At 40.1% G+C, this 25,244-nt stretch overlaps 1 protein-coding gene across 6 annotated transcripts in view; it reads right to left on the bottom strand.

The window, feature by feature from the left end:
* st3gal3a (ST3 beta-galactoside alpha-2,3-sialyltransferase 3a) overlaps positions 1–25,244 on the bottom strand; it is a 556,478-nt gene that overhangs the window by 329,197 nt on the left and 202,037 nt on the right. For all 6 annotated transcript variants that reach the window (XM_072273563.1, XM_072273561.1, XM_072273559.1 and 3 more), the window contains exon 2: positions 24,155–24,302. In XM_072273563.1, the coding sequence (XP_072129664.1) occupies positions 24,155–24,272 (118 nt within the window). In that variant the 5' untranslated portion in view covers positions 24,273–24,302. The remainder of the gene's footprint in view (positions 1–24,154; positions 24,303–25,244) is intronic.

Below are 25,244 nucleotides of genomic sequence, written 5' to 3'. Positions count from 1 at the left end.
AGAAGAAAAAAACAATATTTATATCAACAGGTTGGAGGGAACCTAGACAGCATATAAGATGTTGCTCCTCCACCCTGAGGGTGGTCTCACCTTGGCACAAGAGGAGGCCATGGATCGACATATCAGCACGGGAAAGGGAATTGGAATTAAATTGTTTAGCTACTGGGGAGTCCTGCTTGTGATAGATGGTGTTGGTCCTCCACCCTGAGGGTGCTTTCATCTTGGCACAATGGCAATGATATCTGCATTTTTAAACGAGGTGTGGTACCCTTATCAAATGAACTTCATCTTTTCATAGGAATTTTACTAATTGTGACATTATTACCAATTTAATGCAGATTCCCATTTGTACTCAAGTAAAGTAAAGGCATCCGTTAGTCTTGCGAGACCACGGATCTGCGCCTGGAAAGTCTTCGCTCTCCAGGGTGCAGGCCTGGGCAAGGTTGTATGGAAGACCAGCAGTTGCCCATGCTGCAAGTCTTCCCTCTCCACGACACCAATGTTGTCCAAGGGATGGGCATTAGGGACCCATACAGCTTGGCACCAGTGTCGTCGTACAGCAATGTGTGATTAAGTGCCTTGCTCAAGGACACAACATGTTCCCTCGGCTGGGGCTCGTACTCACGACCTTCAGGTCGCTAGTCCAATGCCTTAACCACTTGGCCACATGCCCACACTCAAGTAGATGCTGAGTTTATTCTTGAATTACTGCAGGGCTTGTGGTTCACTCTATGTTGGCCTAGTTTCACACCGCACTATCAGGTGTGGGTAAGGGTGCCCGACGAGGGTTACCAATTGAAAGAAAAACAGACGGTAAGCTGCAACAGCACATTAGTGCCTGTGGTTTTATTTAGTGCCAGGTGGAAAAAAATGCAAAAGCTGCCCAAAAGTTGTGAAGGAAAAAAGTATTTACAAATGGACAAATGAAAACAAACATATACGTACAAAAATTTACAAATATGCAGAGGAATTCTCCATGACATACTTCATCTTTAGTTTTCCAATATAACTATTCACCAACCGTCAAATCCAACCTCCATAGCTCTCTAGCAAAGCCAGGCTGAGGTTTTAAATCTGCCTCTGCCTGGCCTAGAAGGAGCAGGAAATTCTACTGTTGATCGGGGGGTGGGGGGGGAATAATCAGGTGACCAGACCATAATAGCTATTTCAGGTACAGAACTGGAACGTTTTAAACAAGGATTATAACATCTATAGTTTTATTCCACAACAAATGCCTTAGTTAAACCCAGAGATCAGTGTCCACATGCTCCCCACCAGTGGTGTTGCCTGTGTAGGGCGTGGTACACCTGTTCCTACTAACCCAGGCATTATTTTAAGACACCCCAAGCTGTCACTTTGTTCTTTTGGGGCCATTCTGCTGTCTACAGACCAATGTAACTGTGTGAATGAAAATAAGTGGAACTGTTTGGAACATCAGTGTCTAGAATCCTTATTTTTATGAGTTATAGACCAGTACAGCACGTAACCAAAGGGATTGGCTTGATTAGCCAAGCTAGCGATTGTTTTACTGTTGAGGTGTGTAAACAGTAAGCTCCCAAGAACTGTAGAACAGGAGGGCAACGTGTGTGAACTAATGGGGAAACTAGACAAGGTTAGCAGGAGAATTAGCACTACCAACCTGTTCTGTCACATCACCCCTCACCTTGTCTGGATTGCACAAGGTGGGTAATTGGGAGGGAGTCTGCCATGAAGCAAATGTTCAAATATTCATCAGGCGAAGGATTCAGGATAGCAAGCAAAAATCACTTGTAATCTTTCGGTGGTGAAGGGAATCTACATGTAGAAAACAATCCCAATTATAAAACAATTTTTCAATATTACATTGAGGCAATCTCAAATCCTAGTAATAATGATTGAGATGCCTGTCTTACTGCACTGCTAGCAAAAAATATCAACCAGATGGTGAATGCAAGAAAAGATGACATTCAATTTAAAACAATACGGTTGAGTCCACACACGCATTATGATGAGTCACCAGAAATTAATTCAGATCCTGCGCTGAAGAAACTTAAGAGTCGAGGCAAAGTACAGTACAGAAATCAGCCTTTTGGCACATCTAGCCTGCGCGGAACCATTTAAACTGTCTAGTCCCATCGACTTGCACCCAGACCACAGCCCCTAATATCCATATAACTATCCAAACTTCTCTTAAATGTTGAAATCAAGCTCACATGCACCACTTATATGCTGACAGCTCGTTCCACTCTCATGGCCCTCTGAGTTAAGGAGTTTCATGTTTCTCATGTTCCCCTTGAATTTTTCGTCTTTCACCCTTAACCTATGGCCTCTAGTTGTAGTCCTACCCAACCTCAGTGGGAAAAACTCATTCACATTTTCCCTATCTATACCCTTCATAATTTTGTACACCTCTATCAAATCTCCCCTCGTTTTTCTACGTTCTAAGGAATAAAGTCCAAATTAGGCCTCATCAACGTCTTATACAGCTTCAACATAACATCCCATTTCCTGTACTCAATACTTTGATTTACAATGCACAATGTGCCAAAAGCTTTCTTTATGACCCTATCAACCTGTGCTGCCACTTCCTTTTTTTAATTATTTATTTTTATTACAAACAAAAAAACACAAAAAAAATACAGCATATCCACAAAAACCACAACCATAGCAAAATCAAATTAAATATTGAGCAGCAAAAGGGAGAAAAATATAAAGGCAAAAGTAAACTTACACATCAGAGGTGCATTGCACCAAAAAAACCTCAGTCCTCACCCCATGTGAAAGTCCAATACAGGGCCCCATATCCTTTCAAAGATGTCCCCTCTGTCCTCATTACATAGTCTCAGTCTCTCCAAATGTAAAGTATTTGTCCTGACGAAGGGTCTCGGCCTGAAACGTTGACTGTCCCTCTTCCTAGAGATGCTGCCTGGCCTGCCATGATCACCAGCAACTTTGATGTGTGTTGCTTGAATTTCCAGCATCTGCAGAATTCCTCGTGTTTGTAAGCCATATTTTCATACATATTGGCTGAAGATAGGGAGCTTGATGCTCCAAGGATGGCTATGAGCAGGTCTGGTTCCCACCGCTTCCCAAAAGCCTCAGAGGAGCAGTGAAAGATACTTTTTCCAGTATGGATAAAGCTTAGAACATGACCAAAATGAATGTGACAAGTTACTGTTCACAGATTTACATCTATTACAAACTGGTGAAACATCAGGGTAGAAACTGTGCAACTTCTCTTTGGAATAATGGAGTCTATGTATTGTTTTAAACTGTATAAGTCTGCGTCTGACATTGACCGAACAATCATGTATACCCTTTAAACATTCATCCCAGACCTCCTCCATCAGTTCTATACCCAATTCATCCACCCATGCCTGTTTAAAACCTGCAGTATTCACCTGAGCTCCATTGTGTAACAGGATCAAAAAGGGGGAAGTTTAAAGGAGATTTACCAATCATTTGTTTTACACAGAGAACACTAGGTGCCTGGAACACACTGCCAGAGGAATTGGTGAGAGCAGATATGAAAGCAATGTTATCTATAGAAGTTTTGAGCGAGAAGTTATTGTTATGACACCACTAACCAAATTTCAATCTCCTCACCTTGGATTCGGCCCACAACAATAGTGCAATTAGCAAACTTGAATATGGGATTGGAGCTGTGCTTAGCTACACAGTCATAGGTGTAAAGCGAATAGAGCAGGGGGCTAAGCACACAGCTTTGTGGTGCACCTGTGCTGATGGAGATTGTGGAGGAGATGTTGTTGCCAATCTGAACTGACTGGAGTCTACAAATGATGAAATTCAGAATCCAATTGCACATCACACACATCAAAGTTGCCAGGCAGCATCTCTAGGAAGAGGTACAGACGACGAGACCCTTCGTCAGGACTAACTGAAAGAAGAGCTAGTAAGAGACTTGAAAGTGGGAGGGGGAGGGCAGATCCAAAATGATAGGAGAAGACAGGAGGGGGAGGGATGGAGCCAAGAGCTGGACAGTTGATTGGCAAAAGGGATATGAGAGGATCATGGGACAGGAGGCCTAGGGAGAAAGAAAAGGGGGAGGGGGGAAAACCCAGAGGATGGGCAAGGGGTATAGTGAGAGGGACAGAGGGAGAAAAAGGAGAGAGAGAAAAAGAATGTGTATAAATAAATAAATAACGGATGGGGTACGAGGGGGAGGTGAGGCATTAGCGGAAGTTAGAGAAGTCGATGTTCATGCCATCAGGTTGGAGGCTACCCAGACGGAATATAAGGTGTTGTTCCTCCAACCTGAGTGTGGCTTCATCTTTTCAGTAGAGGCAGCCGTGGATAGACATACCAGAATGGGAATGGGACGTGGAATTAAAATGTGTGGCCATTGGGAGATCCTGCTTTCTCTGGCAAACAGAGCATAGGTGTTCAGCAAAATGGTCTGCCAGTCTGCATCGGGTCTCGCCAATATATAGAAGGCCACATTGGGAGCACCGGATGCAGTATATTACCCCAGCCGACTCACAAGTGAAGTGTCGCCTCACCTGGAAGGACTGTCTGGGGCCCTGAATGGTGGTAAGGGAGGAAGTGTAAGGGCATGTGTCGCACTTGTTCCACTTACAAGGATAAGTGCCAGGAGGGAGATCGGTGGGGAGGGATGGGGGGAACGAATGGACAAGGGAGTCACGTAGGGAGCGATTCCTGCGGAAAGCAGAGGTGGGGGGAGGGAAAGATGTGCTTAGTGGTGGGATCCTGTTGGAGGTGGCGGAAGTTACAGAGAATAATATGTTGGACCTGGAGATGGATGGAGTGGTAGGTGAGGACAAGGGCAACCCTATTCCTGGTGGGGTGGCAGGAGGATGGAGTGCACATGGAGGTTTTGAGGCCAAGGTCTTGGAGCTTATTGATTAATTTTGAGGGGATGATGGTATTGAATGCTGAGCTGTAGTTGGTAAGCATCAGGATCAGTATCCTGATGCATGCATCTTTACTGCCTAGATGTTCCAGGATTGAGTGAAGAGCCAATGAGGTGGCATCTGTTGTGAACCTGTTGCTCCATTAGACAAATTGGAGAGGATCCAAGTCACCTCTCAGGAAGGAGCTGATATGTTTCATTACTGGCCTCTCAAAACATTTCATTGCTGTTGATGTAAGTGGGCAATGGTCATTAAGGCAGGTCACCACACTCCCTTGGGCATGAGAAAAATTGAATACTGATCATAAAGTAGGGTCATTGAAGAGTCATAAAGTAGGGAAAAGAGACATCGTGGTTTAGGGAAGGAATTCTAGATCCTAAGATGTCGACAGCTGAATGCATGATTGCCCAGTGGTAGAATCATTTAAAACTGAGAATGTACTGAGACCTTGTTTGAAAGAGCACAGATAAGATTGCAGATTTGTCTGAAACTTCGAAGTTAGGTATACATTTCCTAACATAATCTCGAATTTGTAAATATCTAAAAACTAGATGCAGGGATATTGTAATCTGCTTGTAACTGCGCAAATAAGGCAAAGTTTCCATTAATATACAGGTCACCTACACTACAGATCCCTCTCTGTTTCCGGGTAGAAAAAAACAGTATCATTCAGGCCAGGCAAAAAGGAATGATTGTCACAAATCAGAGTGTCAATATCAGTTTTTGGGGCCTTAATGTGTAGTTGAATCTGCTTCCAAATTCTTACATTGCTGCCAACCACGAAGCTGTTACTAAAATGTGACTTATTAACTGCAGTGGGGCTATTAAGGAGAGCTGGTAAGGAAGTCTTCTTACAAAGCATTCGCTCTATGAGTAACCATGCTGGGAACGAGTCTGAGGTAGACAATGGGCCTTTTTTCCACCATGCAAGAATGGATGGGTGGGCAGCCCAGTAACACATTTTAACACAAACACGAGGAACTCTGCAGATGCTGGAAATTCAAGCAACACACATCAAAGTTGCTGGTGAATGCAGCAGGCCAGACAGCATCTATAGGAAGAGGTACAGTCGATGTTTCGGGCCCGTCGACTGTACCCCTTCCTAGAGATGCTGCCTGGCCTGCTGCGTTCACCAGCAACTTTGATGTGTGTTGCTTGAATACATTTTAACGTTCGGTAGGGCAAAACCACCTGCTTCCTTGGGCTTTGACAAGTGTTTTTAGTAATTCTAATAGCTTTATAATCCCAAATGAAGGGTATAATAATTGAATCCAATTGCTTAAAATATGACAGAGGAATAAAACATGGAATAAGAACTAACTGCTATTTGGGTGAGGCAAAAGGTGAAGGTAGGCACAGCTCCCGGGACACACGTCTACTCCATACCAAGACCCCACGTGACCCCGTGTTGCCACTTGCCACTTTCAACCAACTATGGATCTGTATTCCCAGATCCCTTTGTTCTACAGAACTCCTCAGTGCCCTACGATTCACTGTATTATTTTTTTAAAAACTGACAATGCTTTGCCAGTTAAGGCTTAATATTGAAACACATTCAAAGACTAATATTGAAAGACTTTCTGTTAACAGCCATTTACTCTTCCAGTGTATTCAACAGTCACCTTTGTTCTTTGACACTGCCATTCATCAGTCAAGTTCACTCTTCAAAGAAAAGTCCAAGATGAACTTCATTTAGCAACTTTCCAAAATAACTACAATGCCGTGTACCGCCAAGTACTTAAAGTCGTCACTGAAACCTGGGAGATTTTCCCACCTTTGTTTCTTCCAAACATAACTTTCAATTCACCATAAAACAAGTTAACCATGACTTAATTAGCCTAAATGTGCTTATTGTGAAAGTGTACACTTTCAACAAATGCAAGCAATCTGCAGGCTGTTTCTTACAATGTTCAGCATTGGAGGAACGCTGCTAGTTAATTTAAGAACTGGATATTTCCAAACCAGGAAGTGGCAAGTGTGACTCATTAATTTATTATCCTGACAGCTGGCTGATCTTCAGGTACATCCAGGCCATTTCAGCATTGGCTGAAATAAAAGACCAAGAAAGGAGATAACTCAAGGAAAAAGGCCATCATTGTTTTTACTCAAAAGGAATGCAACTTAATTTTTTTCAGCAGAATCTGATTATAATGCAAACAGTAGATGGTGCTCAATGTAAATCATAAAGATTTCCAAACATTGATATAGATCTTCATACCTACTTTATTTAGAGACACAGTATGACAACAATCTGTTCAGGCCCAATGAGCCCACACTGCCCAATTTCACCAATGTGAGTAATTAACCTACTAAACTACTAATCAGAAACAGGTTTAATATCACTGGTGTACGTCGTGCAATTTGTTATCTTTGCAGCAGCAGTACAATGCAATACATGACAAATATAGGAAAAAAACTGAATTACAAGAAGTATATGTATATCTATGAAATAATTTAGTGCAAAAACAGAAATAACAAAAAAAGAAGTGAGGTAGTGTTCATGCGCTCAATGTCCATTTAGGAATCTGATGACAAAGGGAAAGAAAGTGCATGTAACGTTTCAACTGCAACTCCAGCACAACCTAAACCTTTATTCAAAGACGAGGAATTCTGTAGATGCTGGAAATTCAAGGAACACACATCAAAGTTGCTGGTGCACGCAGCAGGCCAGGCAGCATCTCTAGGAAGAGGTACAGTCTACGTTTCAGGCCGAGACCCTTTGGTCTTGGCCTGAAACGTCGACTGTACCTCTTCCTAGAGATGCTGCCTGGCCTGCTGCATTCACCAGCAACTTTGATGTGTGTTCCTTTATCCAAAGGACTGGTTGATGTTTCAGGTCACGATCCTGCATCCAGACAAAAAGTTTCAATTCCCATAAGGTGGACACTGCCTACTCGGTCCATATGCGTGCAAACCCCCATTCCCTCTCAACAGCACTATTCCAATAATTGCACTCAATAAGTAAATAAATAAATCAGTAAATTCCCTCTCTCCCAAACCTTCTGAACAACTTTTGTGCACACTTCGAGGCATGCAACACAAAGCTTACCATGAAAGCTACCCTCCTCTCAGGCAAGCGGCAGGCATGAGAAAAGCTCTATAGCCAGTGAACCTCCATAAGGTGGCCAAGCCAGACAACACCCCAGGCCAAGTACACATGGGGTGCGCACACTGACGTCTTCACAGACATCTTCAACACTTCACGCATCCAGGCTGCTGCTTCCACATGCTTCAAATCAGCCTCCATCATCCCTGTACCAAAGAACTCTTAACACCTTCAGAACTAAATGATTACTACCCAGTGGCACTGACACCAATCACCATGAAGTGCTTTGAATGGCTGCTAATGAAACACAGTTAAAACTTCATTCCTGCCACACTGAACGTTCACCAAGATGCTCACCAACAGAACCACTCCACGACGGACACCATAGCATCTGTAATGCACCTGGCCCTGACATACCCAGAAAACAAGGGCACTTATGTCAGAATATTGTTTTTGGCTTTCAGTCGGCATTCAACACTATTGTCTTACAGACTTTGGTGAACAAACTCCGACTCCTCGGTCTAAGTATACCACTGTGCAACTGGGTGTTGGAGTTCCTAACCAACAGATCTCACATAGTCAGGATGGAGAACCGCTCCTCCCTCCCCACCATTCTCAACACCGGTGTCCCCCCGGGATGTGTGCTGAGCCCATTACTGTACTCTCTGCTCACGTGCCTGCACAGCCAAACAGCTGAGTAATCACTTTGTCAAGTTCACCGATATCACCACAGTGATGGGGCTCATCACTAACAATGATAGGGTGCCTACAGAGAGAAGGTGGAAGAGCTTGAGTCTGGTACCAGGCAAGTAACCTCTTCCTTAATGTCAACAAGACAAGGAGAAATGGTTATCTACTTCAGGAGGACTCATACCACTCACATTTCTCTTTACATCAGTGACACAGCAATGGAAAGTGCAAGCAGTTTCAACCTCTTGGAGTGCACATCACACACCACCTCTGGTCTTAGAACACATCCCACACAATCAAGAAAGCTCGTCAACACATCTACTTCCTGAGAAGATTGCAGAGAGCAGGACTTTGCACATCCATACTCACGCCATTCTACAGATGCACAGTACAGAGCATCTTAACAAGCTGTACCACTGTTTGGTTCACAAACTGTACTGCAGCAAAGAGGAAGACCCTACAACGGGTAGTCAAAACAGCCCAATGCATCCCCAGCACCAGCCTTCCTACCATCAATGATATAGAAAGGTGCCAGGAAAGGGCCAGTAACATCATGAAGGATCCCACACACCCTGCTCATGGACTGTTTGTCCAGGGACTTCCGCCTGCGGCTCGATGGAGTAATACATAAATTTTGTTGCTGCCTTTAAGTCCTCCTTTTCCCCAGTTTAAACCTTGAATTTTTAACTCTTATTTCTTGGATCTTTGAGGGAAATAGTTGTCATTATGTCATATCCTTTAAGAAGTGGAAAGCAGCCTTTTGAATCCAGCAATGGGAAGGGAAAAACTTTGAAAGAAAAATTGGAAGATATGCCTGTCTGGGCTGAACGTTTGGAATGTGCGTTGATGGCTCTCAGAAACAAAACAGACAATAACACTTCTGAGTTGAAGTCGTTCCGACAGAGTTTTCAGAGTATTATTTCCTTGAATACTGAGTTTAAAGAATCGAAACGTCAGATTGTGGATATTTCAACCCGCTTGGAACAGGCTCAACGTAAAATGGTCGATTTAGAGGCAAGGTCTCATCAGAATAATATTCGAATTATCGGACTGAAGGAAGGCTCTGAGAGTGGGAATTTATTGGACTATTTTGCCAATTTGTTTCAATTTTTGTTTCCGGATATTCTACCTCAGCCTCCCGATATTGAAAGAGCTCACAGAATTTCCATATTGAATTTTCAGATCTCAGGTAAAACTCGGCCAATCTTGGTCAATTTTCTTTGCTTTAAGGTTAAAGATCAAATCATAAAATATGCAAGGAAACAGAGAGTTTTAAAATTGAATGGTTCCAAGATGCATTTTTACAATGACTATCCACAGGAAATTATGGAACAGCGGATCAAATTTGTCCCAGCGATGAAAAGTGCTCATGCAAAGGGACTTTTTCCATCGCTTTGCTACCATGCTAGATTTAAATTATTTCCTAAAGAATCTACACTTCATGTGTTTTCGGATCCCTAAGCAGCACTGGACTTGGTTAACTCTATCGTGGAGTCGGCTGACACATGAAGGATATTTGGGTTGCTGAATAATTTTCTGTAAGAAAACAGGCTTTGAAGATTTTTAATATGCTGAAGATTTTCTTTGATCAATGAACTATTTAAAGAAGAAGTGAACTTCTTGGTTTGACTAATGAATAACTCTTTTGAAGTCTGTTTGGTATATGGGGTGAACTAACACAGTGGACAGATTATTAACTGGTTTGATTATATGCTTCTTTTTTCCTTTTCTTTTATTAATTAAGTGTGGGCACGTGGCCAAGTGGTTAAGGCATTGGACTAGCAACCTGAAGGTCGTGAGTAGAGCCCCAGCCAAGGCAACATGTTGTGTCCTTGAGCAAGGCACTTAATCACACATTGCTCTACGACGACACTGGTGCCAAGCTGTATGGGTCCTAATGCCCTTCCCTTGGACAACATTGGTGTCGTGGAGAGGGGAGACTTGCAGCATGGGCAACTGCTGGTCTTCCATACAACCTTGCCCAGGCCTGCGCCCTGGAGAGTGAAGACTTTCCAGGCGCAGATCCATGGTCTCGCAAGACTAACTGATGCCTTTACTTTACTTTATTAATTAAGTGAAAGCTTTCATAGTTTATATAGGTTCTTTCTTGTATAGTGAGGAGTGTTTAGAATAGATAATTAGCTTTAGCTTATTTTATTAAAGAAGTTGGGTAGTAAGCTAAAGGAATAATGGTGCCTTTTTCTTGTTAGAGGTTGTATTGTTCAGGTTTAATAGCATTGTTTTGACGCTTTTGGAGATTGTTTTTTGCATTCCCTAGTTTACTTTCAATGATTAACTATAAACATCTTTCTTCTGCTTCTCTGCTGGGTTTTCTTGTCTTAGGGTCATGTGATTTCTTTGTCGGGGGGAGGAATGGGAGAAAAAACTTAAATCACTATTTATATTGAGCCGCAAGCAGATTTCTGCTTTTTCTTTTCTCCTTGGGGAGGCATTCCGGCTTTTTCCTTCCTTTTGCCGGATTTCTACCTTTTGGGATGGTGGGAGGTTTTGGGGTATTTTTGCATTTTGGGGTTTATTACAGGATTTTTTTCAGGTTTTTTCCCATTATGGAGCTCCAGAGCATGCATGTTTTCTATATGGTTATACTCATCATCGTCATCTTTGATTAGCCCACAATAGTATGCGTGTATTTTCGTGTTTAAAACAATATTCTATAGTTATTAAACAAATAAACATTATTAGTTGGAATGTATGTGGCTGGAGTCACCCTATTAAGCAAACTAAGACTTTTAAAATTATTAATCGATTCCAGCCCGATATAATTTTTGTTCAAGAAATGCATATCAGAATGGGCGATCAAAATAGATTTTTTAAAACGTGGCAGGGCCTTCAATATCATGCTACTTGTCAAAATAAAACAAAGGGAGTATCTATTTTCATTAAATCTAATATTTTATTTATCCAAGAAGATATTGTGTCAGATATCAATGGTAGATTTTTAATTATTAAAGGACCAATTTGTAATAGAAAAATTGTCCTGGTTAATCTATATGGACCTAATGTACAAACATTGTAGATGATCCTTCTTTCTTTAAAAATGTATTTGGTTTATTACCAGACTTAAATGAATATATGTTGCTGATGGGAGGTGACTTCAATTGTTGTTTAAACCCTTTGATTGATAAGAGTTCAACCACTCAGCAGCTTCCGAGTTGTTCAGCATCACTTATTAATTCCTTTTTAATTGATTATGGCTTGATAGAAATCCGGAGAAATCTACATCCTAATGATCGAGATTATTCTTTTTATTCACACGTCCATAAAAAATATTTGTGAGTTGACTATTTTATAGCTGATTTCCAATTTTTGTCCAAAGTCCAGAAATGTGAATATGATGCTATTGCTGTCTCGGAACATGCACCTTTAAGCTTAACTTTTGAATTGAATGATGTTAGTAATGTAAACTTGCCTTGGCGTTTTCCAGAAAACTTATTACAAAGTTCGGACTTTGTCAAATTTATGGAGATACAAATAAAAGATTTTTTTCTTTTTAATAATACGGGAGATGTGTCGAAATTGATTATATAGGATACATTTAAAGCGTATTTGTGAGGTCAGATAATCTCCTATTTGGCTAAGCTTAAGAAGCAGACAAAAATAGAGTTAGATAGGATTTCAAAACAAATTAAAGACTTGGATTACACTTATACAGTTTCTCCTTATGTTGATTTATTTAAACAAAGGGTTGAACTTCAATCACAGTATAATTTATTATTAACTTATTCTATTGAAAGAAATTTGCTTAAATTAAAAAGTCAATTTTATGTGTTTGGAGATAAAAGTAATAAGCTATTAGCATCCCAACTAAAAGCAGTTACAGCTAAAAAGGCAAATTTTAAAAATTCATAAGAAATATGGTAGTTTAGCTTGTAATTATGAAGATATTAATAAAATTTTTCAAGGCTATTACAGTGAACGCTATAAATCTCAGTTTCCAGCTGATCCCTCTAAAATGAATGCCTTTTTACAAAAGATTGATTTTCCTAGAATATCTGTTTAAGATCAACAAATTCTCGATACTCCTTTTACTGAAAGAGAAATTCAGAAAGCTACTTTTTCCAATGCAATCTGGTAAAGCTCCTGGACTGGATGGGTTTTCAGTAGGATTTTAAAAAAAAATTTGAAAATTTGCTTACTGTACTCCTTATATGTTGGAAATGCTTAAGGATTCTTTTTTGTTAGGAGAGTTACCTTCTACATTTTATGAAGTTTCTATTTCTTTAATTCTTAAGAAAGATAAAGACCCTACAGATTGTGCTTCATATAGACCTATCTCATTATTAAATGTAGATGCCAAATTTCTTTCAAAAATAATGGCTAATTGGTTGGAGAATATACTAGCTAAAATTATTTCTCAGGACCAAACAGGTTTTATAAAAGGCCATTATTCATTTTCTAACACTCGGAGACTGCTAAATGTAATATATTCATCCCTCTCGAAAACTCCCCAATGTGTTGTTTCTATTGATGCTGAAAAGCCACTTGATAGAGTTGAATGGAAATATTTATTTAATGTTTTAGAGAAATTTAGTTTTGGTACTAATTTTAATAAGTGGATTAGAATGACATATAAAAGTCCTATTGTCACTGTGATTACTAATAACTGGAGATCCCCCTTTTTCAACTTTCGCGGGGTACAAGACAAGGACGTCCGTTAAGTCCTTTGTTATTTAATTTGGTGCTGGAACCTTTGGCTATTGCACTTCATGAAGCTAAGGATAATCAAGGAATTTCCATAAATGGGACTATTCAAAAGATTTTCCTTTATGCTGATGATCTCTAGTTTATATTTCGAATCCTGAAGAATCTATTCCTAATTTATTGAAATTATTAAATGAATTTGGGAAGTTTTCAGGATATAAATTAAACCTGCATAAAAGTTAATTATTTCCTTTAAATGATTCTGCTTTTATATATGATGATATTCCTTTTAAAGTTACGGATTCTTTTAAATATTTAGGTATGATCATCACTAAAAATTATGGAGACCTTTATAGAGCTAATTTAGTTCCCTTAGTGGATTGTATGAAGCAATTATTTTCTAGATGGAATCCTCTTACACTTTCGTTAGTTGGTCGAATTCATGCAGTTAAAATGATGATCTTACCAAAATTTTTAATACTTATTTCAAAATATTCCTATCTTTTTAACTAAGAAGTTTTTTGATCAGGTTGATTCTATTATTTCATCTTTTGTTTGGAATAATAAAAGACTAAGAATTGGAAAGTGTCACTTACAAAAATTAAAAAAGGGTGGAGGTCTTGCTTTGCCTAATTTAAGAATGTATTATTGGGCGGTTAATATACGCTATGCATATTCTTGGTTATATTGGACCAATAAAAATGAACAACCACCATGGGTTGATCTGGAATTGAAACCTGTGAAACAATTTTACTTAAGTTCCTTATTAGGAGCTTCTTTACCTGTACAATTAGCCAAAATTTCTACTTTAAATATAAATCCTATGATTAAGCAGTCATTACGAATTTGGTACCAGTTTCGTAAGTTTTTTAATCTTAAAAAGTTTAACCTTTTTAGTTTAATTTATCAAAACTATTTATTTAAACTTTCACTTAGTGATCCTACCTTTTCTCTTTGGCGGAATAAAGGAATTTATTCCTTTATGGATCTGTTTCAAGAAGGCCAATTGTGTCCTTTGAGAAAATAGTGACTAAATACTCTCTTTCACACCACACTTCTGGCAATATCTTCAGGTCAGACATTTTTTACAAGAATATTTAAGTAATTTTCCATATATACATATATACATTAGACATTATTTTAAAAATGAACCCTTTAGTGAAAGGTTTTATTGGGAAAATTTATAATTTACTGTTACAACAGGATAATTATTCTTTATTTAAGATTAAGCAAGATTGGGAAAGAGAGTTTAACATGATCTTGATAACAGAGGATTGGTTGCGAATTTTGAAGTTGGTTAACTCTTCTTCAATTTGCGCCAGTCATTCTTTAATTCAGTTTTAAATTGTACATCATTATTATTTGACAAAGGAGAGACTGTCTAAAATATTTCCTATTGTTAATAGTCAGTGTGATAGATGTAAAGCTGAGATAGCTACATTGACACATATGTTTTAGTCGTGTTCTGTATTGAAACAGTTTTGGAAATCTATGTTTTCTACAATTTCTAAAGCTTTAAAAATTAATTTACAACCTAATAAATTGACAGTTTTGTTTGGTATAAATCCTCAATATATTCATGCTATTTCTATATCAGACCAACATGTAATTGCAATTGTTACATTATTGGCTAGAAGGGCTATCTTATTAAAATGGAAAGATGCTTCTGCTCCCACTTTGATACAATGGTTCTCTCAGGTGATGCTATGTCTTAGTTTGGAAAAAATTAGAAGCCTAACTTTTGATCCTTGAATTGACTTTGAGAAAAGGTGGGGCTCTTTTGCCTGTTACTATCACTTGACTTGAGTTAATTAAGATGGTCCCCTTCTGATTCTTGGGTAAATGGATTTGGTTGGCAGATGTCTTTTTTTTATGGAAGCTTGTATGGCGTATGGAGCCAAGTTTGTGCTCCAAATGGGTTTTTCCCCTCTTTTTTTTGTTAACTGGGTTTTTTTAAAGTTAGTAGGGGTTCTTTTTTCCTTCTTTCTTTTTTCCAAAAAAAAATAGCTTTAATATTTTGTTTTTTTTACTATTATTATTATTGATACATTGTTTAGCTTGGTTAATAGTTTGACTCTTATTATACATATTGATATATTGACTTGATTATTTCAATGTTTTTTTTTGTTGTCGATTTTCAATAATAATTAATAAAAGATTTTAAAATGACTGTTTGTCCGACTCCCATCAGTATTCATTCCAGGACCAGCAGACACAAAAGCAGTTACTTTACTTACTCCAGGCAAGAAGATTGATCAACACCTCCGCCCACTACTTTATTATTTTCTGTCAGTCGCCTTATGTACAGCCCAGCGTCATTGTATGGACATACTATCAATGTATATAAGCAATCTTATGTTTTTGTATATATTGTATTTTTTATTATTGTGTTCATATTTTTTTGTGCTGCATCGGATCCAGAGTAACAATTATTTTGTTCTCCTTTACACTTGGGTACAGGAAATGACAATAAAAAATCTTGAAACTCCTACCTTCCTCTAGCTATGCTAAACAAACAGATCAGACACATTAAAATTTTTAACATGGGCCTTCGCTCCACAAAAATCAGTTAGACTTCTCAGGAAGAATTCCATCTGAAACAGATCTCAAACTTCAGCTAACACCTGCTTCAGCATGCAAGGCACACTGGATTCCAAAAGTATGATTTTGCACAGAGTCAAACATGTCCTTCCTGCAGTTTGAAGTTACTGGACACTGTGCCTGTATTTGTAATACACAAAGAAATTGATACCAATCTTCTGCTCTTTGCAAGGTAATGTCATATTAAGTTGATTCTCTATCAAATAAGTCTTTGGAAATGAGATAGTAAAAGATAAAGGACCAAAGTAAAGTTTGTATTATTTTTGTTAGGTCAACAATAACCAATCGGTTTTGGTGTGCGTTGCTGAAGTCAGATTCACACACAATTCTTGTGAAACCCCTTTCTTCTTAGGCATCTCAGGAAACACGGGTTGCTAGACCCTCACTAACAGCCACTGGATTCCACGGTGATAAACCCACCTTTCTCCAGCTTTGTGTGTCTAGGGTGTATACAACTTTGGTCCCGCCAAATCAGTGAGGTTGGGATGTCTCGCCCACCCAAACCCTGTCTGTGTGAATGTTGTGTGATTTACTCCCCCCAGCAAGAAATAACAGATCGTACACAGCATACAATTTATAAAGTATATTTAAGAATGTTAATTTAAGCAAGCAGTTATTAAGTGAAAGAAAGAAACAGAAACAAGAAGGGTCCATTACTCTTAAGCAGTCAAATGTGTACTTCGTTGGAACTCATCTTGAACTTGTCCGTCACTCACGCACTGGACCCTCGGTCTGCGTGAAAGCACACACCACCTTCTGAACGTTGGTCGGAATCCATCTCGACCAAACAGGTCTCCCATGGGAGTACTGGTTCTTCCTTCTTGAAGGCATTCATCTGCAAAGAGCATCAACAGGGACAGCATCCTCAGCCTTCTTTTCCGGCTGTCTCCTTCCAGCTCCCACCAGTAAGACCTTCAACCCAGCATCCTCCAGAACCTTCTCCCAATTCCACTATCCAGATTGGCTGACAGCACATTCTCAAGTTGAATAACAAGCCTCCTGTCTAAACTCAAACCCAAACAAGCTGAAAGCAGAACAGACTGCTCTTACAGAACTCTTGAAATGAAATACCTACAGCATAGCAGTAAAAATCTTAACCAGAGTGTTGCACTCTCCCCTCACCAAAAATAGTCATGTCCTCATGACTTTGAAACATATCAACCCATCATTAATAACATAATTTTCAAAGGAATTCCATGACGTCAGGACCTCCAAATCATTTGTGAATGGTAGTGACAATCTCACCGGGGGATAGGCGCAATACTCTGTTCCCTCAGTGCGTCATAGGCCAGCATACCCATGGGCTTCCTGACTCTGTGATCTCCTTAACCCATCTTCAACTCCTCCAACTTCAACCACCTCTTGTGACCCTCCGTCTGTCACTCGTGTCTTCCGGCAGCTCAGGCCCCCCTACTCCATGACTGAATTTAACTTCCATCAATGTATGTTGGTGCAGCCAAACATCCTCAGCCTCCATTGGTGCTAACCAGCAAGACCTCTCTCGGAAAGGGATATCCTTAGACGCTTCAGTAGTGTAGCAAGTACTCCTGAAGTAACCAACGTCAGCCTCGTCAGTTGAAAATGGATCTTGGTGTCCCAACATCTTCTCAGTTTAGTTTCTTTCTCATTTTGGGCTGGACATTCTGGCAATTTTGGGGGTTTCTGTCTGCTCCTGGACATACAGAACAGGTTTACCCTGGGTGCACCCCACAGTTCCTCTTTTCTGCTCAGCATCCTGCTTAGGAGGAACTTACCCCTTCTCAAAAGCAGCTCTGAACATAGGGTGAATGGATAAGGTGTTCAAAAAATCCTCTCCATTCATCTCCTTGCCTGCTCCCAGGAGCCTTCTCACAACAGAAGCATTTGTTCCCACAAGAACGGAAGCTCCACTCTTTTCAACCAGATCTGGGCAGACCAACAATGGTGTGTTAATAGTCTCAGTTACTCCAACATCTGCTTCGGAAAACTCCAACTGCAATGACAAGTAACCATCGTAGGGGTACTCATCAGTACTAAGCCCCTGAATCTCGAGAGTACTGAGTGGCGTCAATCGTAAATGCATCAAATACGGGTTGTAAAAGGATCGATAAAGCAATGTAGCTTGAGAACACAAGTCACGTATGAGTCTAGCATAAACACCTTCAATCAGTATGGATACATCAGAGCTTGGTCCCACTAAGTGTTCAGGAATAGTGTTTTCTTTAGTACGTCCCTTGATACACTGATAGGAACATACCCTCTCCGAAATGTCAGCCCATTCCTTTGCTGGGTCCCTCTGTAGTTTTACCTCTTTTAGTCTCCGTTTGATCAACTGCTGATTTAATTTCCAAAGATTTTCCTGTCATTCACACTCCTGCTTGAAATGTCCATCTTCTCCACAGTTGTAACAGAAAATACCGGTCACTTCTTTAGTCAAGGGACCCCATTCAGCAGCTCTCTGCTTTGTATGTCCCATCAGTTGATCCAGTTTCCTATTGGCTTTGTCATGCTTGGTGACAACGCCTGCCAATATCAACCAGAATAAATCAGTTCTAAAATCTTGCACGAAATCCTGTAAAATAGCCCTGCCTGTTGGACATCAGGGATCACTCCAGCAACAGCGTCTACTACCGAGGACTGTGCCCTGAGGCCTCCCGCTCCTCCATCGCATGTTCCTCCTCTCTGAGTAACTTGGTAAAAGATGGAAAAGGGCACATCTTGTGGGTCATTCGAAGATGTAGAGCAATCACATCATGTGACAGCACACCCTTCACAATTCGCTCCATCCTCAAGCAATTTTTCTCAGACAGTTGAATGCTCCCTTTGTGGCACAAACAGTGCAGCAGCTTTTCCAACCTGAGAATGTAGCAGACAACTTCTTTCCTTCCTCCCGGAATGTGTGCCTAAATCTCATCCTAAGACTGGCTGCACCCCCAGCACTATCAAATGCATCTTCCTGAGCTTGCAGATAATTAGCCGATGTGCCTAATGGAATTTCTACCTTGAGGAACCTCACTATAACAACTGGTAGCCCCTTTAAGCTCTCTACCAGTCTCAGTTTTTTCATATTATCCGAGCTCTGCCATTCATCCAATAACTGAGGTGTCTGTGAAGCCCAAGCCTCGTATTCTTCTTCCCCATCAGGTATGTGCTTGACCCCAGAGAACACTCCTAGTCTACAGTAATTTTGGCTCTCCGCAGGTATAGTTCTGCATTTATCAACGAGTGAGGTAACAGACAAAATTAGCTCAGAATTTAAATCAGCAGGTGAAGGACAATTCCTTCCCCTCACTCCACAGAAACAACAGCAACTTTTCTTTAAAGTCTCCGCCCTCAGCTATAGGAAACTCAACTTCCCAGTCGGCACCCTTCCCTACACTCCCCACTTCTCAGAAAGTATGGACGGCCCATGGCCCCACCTCTCCCAGACCCCAATAATAACAGGCAGATCCACTGCCATTACATCAGCGCACATCCTTAAACGCACAACCCACTTGATCAACGTTCAGGGCAATCACACAGCATCCAACGACAACAATCCGTGATGATAACCCCACAATGAAACCCCTTTCTCTTCGGCCGTCTCTGGAAGCCTGGTTCATTAGACCTTCGTTAACAGCCACTGGATTACGTGATGATGAACTCATCTTTCTCCGACTTCATGCATCTAAAAAGTATACAACTTTGGTCCCACCAAATCTGTGAGGGTGGGATGTCTCGCCCACCCAAACCCCTGTTTGTGTGAATATTGTGTGATTTCCTGCCCCTGGCAAGAAATAACAGATTGTACACAGCACACAATTTATAAAGTATATCTAAGAAAGTTAATTTAAGCAAACAGTTATTAAACGAAAGGAAAAAAACAAGAACAGCCCATTACTCTAAAGCAGTCAAATGTGCACTTAAGTTGGAGCTCATCTTGAACTTGTCCGTTGCTCACGTGCTGGACCCTTGGTCTACGTGAAAGCACACACCACCTTCCAAACACCGCTCGCAATCCATCGCGAATAAACAGGTCTCCCACAGGAGTATTGGTTCTTCCTTCTTGAAGCCATTCATCTGCACAAAGCACCTTGTGCAAGAAGGACAGCATCCTCAGCCATCTTTTCCAGCCGTCTCCTTCCAGCTCCCACCAACAAGACCTTCAACACAGCAAGAACCCAGAACCTTCTCCCAATTCCACTATCCTGATTGGGTTACAGCACATTTCCAAGTTGAATAACAAGCCTCTTGTCTAAACTCAAACCCAAACAAGCTGAAAGCAGAACAGACTGTTCTTCTGGACTGCTAAAATGAAATACCTACAGCATAGCAGTAAAAATCTTAACCAAGGCATTACACTTGTTTTGCAATATATTTGATCTGTAGGTGCAGAAAAGTAGAAAGTGAACAGACAGCAAGTTGAGATTTTAAAACTGCAAGTCTAAGTGAATTGGGAGATAACTTGTCTAAACAGGAACAAAGAAAGAAGGATGAAGAGAAAGGGTAGAGATATGTGGAGAACAACTTGAGAAAGAAGTTATCAAAGACTATGGAAATAATAAAACCACGTGAGGTAGGTTGGGGAAGTTTGCACGAAGATGAATAACGATCATGATAAATTAAGATGAACATGGGATCTTAGAAACATAGAAAACCTACAGCACAATACAGGCCCTTCGGTCCAATATACTTAATTTAGAAATTACCTAGGGTTACCCATAGCCCTCTATTTTCCTAAGCTCCATGTACCTATTCAAGAATCTCTTAAAAGAGCCTCTTGTATCCACCTCCACCACTGTTGCTGGCAGCCCATTCCACGCACTCACCATTCTCTGCATTAAAAAGAAACTTACCCCTGACACCTCCTCTGTACCTATTTCTAATCACCTTAGAACTGTGCCCTCTCATATTAGGCATTTCAGCCCTGGGGGAAAATTCTCTGACTATCCACTTGATCAATACCTCTCATCATCTCATACACCTCTATCAGGTCACCTCTCATCCTCTGTCGTTCCAAGGAGAAAAGGCCAAGTTCACTCAACCTATTCCCATAAAACATGCTCCCCAATCCAGGAAACATCCTTGTAAATCTCCTCTGCACCCTTTCTATAGTTTCCACATCCTTCCTGTAGTGAGGTGACCAAAACTGAGCACAGTACTCCAAGTGAGGTCTGACCACGGTCCTATATAGCTATAACATTACCTCTCGGCTCTTGAACTCAATCCCACAGTTGATGAAGGCCAGTACACCGTATGCCTTCTTAACTGCAAAGTCAACCTGCACTGTAGCTTTGAGTATCTTATGGACTCAGACCCCAAGATCCCTCTGATCCTCCACACTCTCAACAGTCTTACCATTAATACTATATTCTGCCATCATATTTGACCTACCAAAGTTAACTACCTCACACTTATCTGGGCTGAACTCCAACTGCCATTTCTCAACCCAGTTTTGCATCCTATCGATGTCCGGCTGAGAATACGGGACTTTTGCTGGTTGGCTGCCATTACTAGGGGTGTCGGTGCTGGGATCGTTTCTTTTCACGTTATATGTCAATGATCTGGCTGATAGAATTGATGGTTTTGTAGCTAGGTCTGTAGACAAAGATAGGTGGAGGGGCAGGTCGTGTTGAGGAAGCAGAAAGACAGATAGATTGAGAGAATGGGCAAAGAAGTGGCAGATGGAATACAATGTAGTGAAGTATATGATCATGAACTTTGGTAGAAGGAATAAAGGCATAGCAAATTCAGAAATCAGAGGTGCAAAGAGACTTGGAGCCCTCATGCAGGATTCCCTAAAGGTTAACTTGCAGGTTGAGTCAATGATAAAGAAGGCAAATACAACAACAGCATTCATTTTAAGAGAAATAGAATATAAAAACAAGAATTTAATGCGGAGGCTTTATAAGGAAATGGTTGGGCCACAGCTGGATTATTGTGCAACACACATAAAAATTGCTGGTGAATGCAGCAGGCCAGGCAGCATCTATAGGAAGAGGTACAGTCGATGTTTCCTGCCGAGTCTCAGCCCAAAACGTCAACTGTACCTCTTCCTATAGATGCTGCCTGGCCTGCTGCATTCACCAGCATTTTTTATGTGTGTTGCTTGAAACTCCAGCATCTGCAGATTTCCTCGTGCTTGGATTATTGTGAGCAGCTTTTGGTCCCTCATTTAGGGAAGAATGTGCTGACATTGGAGGGCTCAGAGGAATTTCGCAAGAATGATTCTGGGAATGGAAGGGTTAATGTATGAGGAACACTTGATAGCTCCGGGACTGTACTCACTGGAGCTCAGAAGAACGAGGGGGATCTCATTTAAACATATTGAATATTGAAAGGCCTAGATAGAGGGGACGTGAAGAGGATGTTTCCTATAGTGGGGGACTCTTGGACCAGATGGCACAACTTCACAATACAAGGACATCTCTTTAGAACAGAGATGAGTAGGAATTGCTTTAACTAGAGGTGGCGAATCCGTGCAATTCACTGTCACCGATAGCTGTAGAGGACAAGTCATTGGTAAAGGTGTCAAAGGTTATTGGGAGATGACAGGAGAAAGGGGTTGAGAGGCATAATAAATCAGCCGAATGCAATGGCAAAGCAGTCTCAAAGGGCTGAACAGCCTAAATCTGCTCCTACATTTTGTGCTCACGGTCTAAAACTAGAAGGCACAGATAAAAGAGGAGAGATTTAGGAGACAACAGAGGGAACTCCTTTAGTGGTGAATACCTGGAATGAACTGCCAGAGGAAGTGGTTGAGACAGGTACAATGTCAACATTTAACAGTCACTTGGATAGGTACGTGGAGGGATACGGACTGAACAGAAGGATGCTGTGGTCAGCAAGGACCAGTTCAGCCTTAGGACCTGTTTCTGTGCAGAATTACTCTACAACACATCGTAAAGTCAGTTAAAGAGAATGGATTACATTTAAATCAATATGTGCCTTAATTAAATTCTGGCAACATCACAGATTTACATCAAGGAGACACAAGAGATTGCAGATGCTGAAATTAGGAGCAACAATCAAACTAGAGGAACTCAGCAGGTCAAGCAGCCCATTCAGTTCCTTCAACAAATTCTGGGCAAAACTATCTAAATATTTTTAATAGAATTTCAGGACACTCATGTCGCTAACAACAGTTGGAGGTCATTATCACAGAAACCACAATAAAATGCAACATACTTCTACCAGTATATTATTTGTAGAAAGAGGAGAATTACAGAAACAATCCTATGAAATAGCATACTTTTCAACTAAACTACCTGACTGTTTCAAAGAGAAGGCAAAATTCCTGCTTAAAAATGAATCACTTTTACACCAAGAGAGAAGAGGCATTTACAGTAAAATTATAAACTAATTAATCATGCTAATTGTAAACTGCAGGAAAGCTAAAATATGATGGCTCTTTTTAAATAGCACGCTCATGGAACATCTCACGAAGTCTGAATAAAAAAAAAGGATACATCTGGAGAAGGCCAGTTTTCTGAATAGCTCAGACTTAATTTCAAGGATAGAAAATTCTTTGTTCAATTCCAATCACAAACAAGAGAAAATATGCAAATGCTGATAATCTAAGCAACACACTCAAAATGCTGGAGGAACTCAGCAGGCCAGACATCATCTATGGAAAAGAGTGCAGTCAATGTTTCAGGTCAAGACTGTCCTGCTGAAGGGTTTCAGCCCAAAACGTTGACTGTACTCTTCCCTCCATAGATGCTGCCTAGCCTGCTGAGTTCCTCCAGCATTTTGTGTGTGTTGCTCTGTGCAATTCCCAAAAGTTTGTACAATTTATGTCCCAGTCAACTATCTACAAAACTGAAAATCATGGACATGCATAGCTTGCTCAGTAAGAGGATCACAACTTGTTTCTAAATTAAATTTAAGAGCTGGTTCAAATAAGTTTGTGTGCAATTTAACAAACATCTTCACTAATCTTTCTCTCCTTTGTTCATATTCAGACAACTGTTAGGACCTGTTGTAATAAAATATTATTAAAATGAAATGACAAAATTGAGAAGACAATTCAATTAAAAACAGCATGATTATGTTCCTCCTTATTCACAAGACAGTTTCAATACATACTTGTTATGGCTGAACTACATAATGTGTTACAATTTTGCACTGAAGCGCAGATGAAAAATTTTAGAAAATCAAAGACCAGCATTTGCTTCCTTTTAACATGTACAGTCATAAAATCTATCTTAAACCAAGTGGTAAAGAATCTCACAAATGAATCTTAATTAGTATGTTAATTAGAACCTTGATCTCAATATCAGAAAACTATTTAAAGTATATTGAAATGAACATGTCGATGACTCACGTAGTTCCTGGCCCCATCCATGCATGTGTAACTTCCCAGCAGAATAATAGAGAAATCCGAGCACCAACATCAGACAAACAGCCAGCAACAAATTGCGAAAAGATCCCAGAAAACTCATCTTCACATTATTCCTACAATTTTACAGCACCTATTTAGAAGAAACAAAATTATTAGATTTGTGAAGATTGAGGGTAAAACACAAAATCACCTACAGACTACTTTACGAAAATAGCTACATTCATAAAAAATACTTGTGGGAAGTAACTGGAAAGAAAGGAACTACGGTCCATTCATAAGTCCTTCAGAGTAAAGTACCACATCATGAGCTTTCAAGTTCTTGATTACATCAACTCAAAAGTACAAGACATAAGAATAGTACAAGATATAATAATAATTCTACTATTAATTTTTAAATTAATAGTAGAAATACTGCTTTTGTAGAACAATCAATTGCTATCCAGTATTAGAATAGACTTCTGATACTCTGATCTTAAGATCATATAATTATTTCCGGAGAGCCTTCTCGTTTCCACTTGGTGAGTATGGTCTAGTGCAGAATGCAGGGTTTTTGGTAAAAGAGGTTTTTGATAATAACATATCAAGTAATCCCAGCATCTTCTGAACCAGCAATAATTTATTTTGTAATTGCTGATTGACAAGTCTGTGCACAGCAAATCTGCTGGACATTTCTGACATCCTGTAGTGCTCTGGGTCAACAGACCAAAAAAAAGGCTGTATGACGCATTTTACATTATTTATAAAATATCAGTATCTGTTAACTTGACTCATCACTTTCCACATAAAATTAAAGTAACATAAAATCAGATAGCCATGCATATGCATCCTTCACACTTACCATAACCTCAGGTCATAAAATCAGATTAGCGAGTGTGAACAATTCTATACTATCAATAATTGCCACTAATGTCTAAGTATGTCCCAGAATACAGGATATTAACACCAATCATTTTTGGACAATGTTACAAGGAAAGTCCTCTACTAGGAGAAAGGAGAAAGAGCTCACCTATGTCAACCGATATACATTCCATTCACTACTTTGTTACAATCCCAGTCAGTAAAATAACTAATG

The sequence above is a fragment of the Mobula birostris genome, chromosome 12 (genome assembly GCF_030028105.1).
Source record: "Mobula birostris isolate sMobBir1 chromosome 12, sMobBir1.hap1, whole genome shotgun sequence".
Classification (NCBI taxonomy): domain Eukaryota; kingdom Metazoa; phylum Chordata; class Chondrichthyes; order Myliobatiformes; family Myliobatidae; genus Mobula; species Mobula birostris.
The sequence above is the reverse complement of the archived record's forward strand: the minus strand, read 5'-3'. Positions and strand labels throughout refer to the sequence as shown.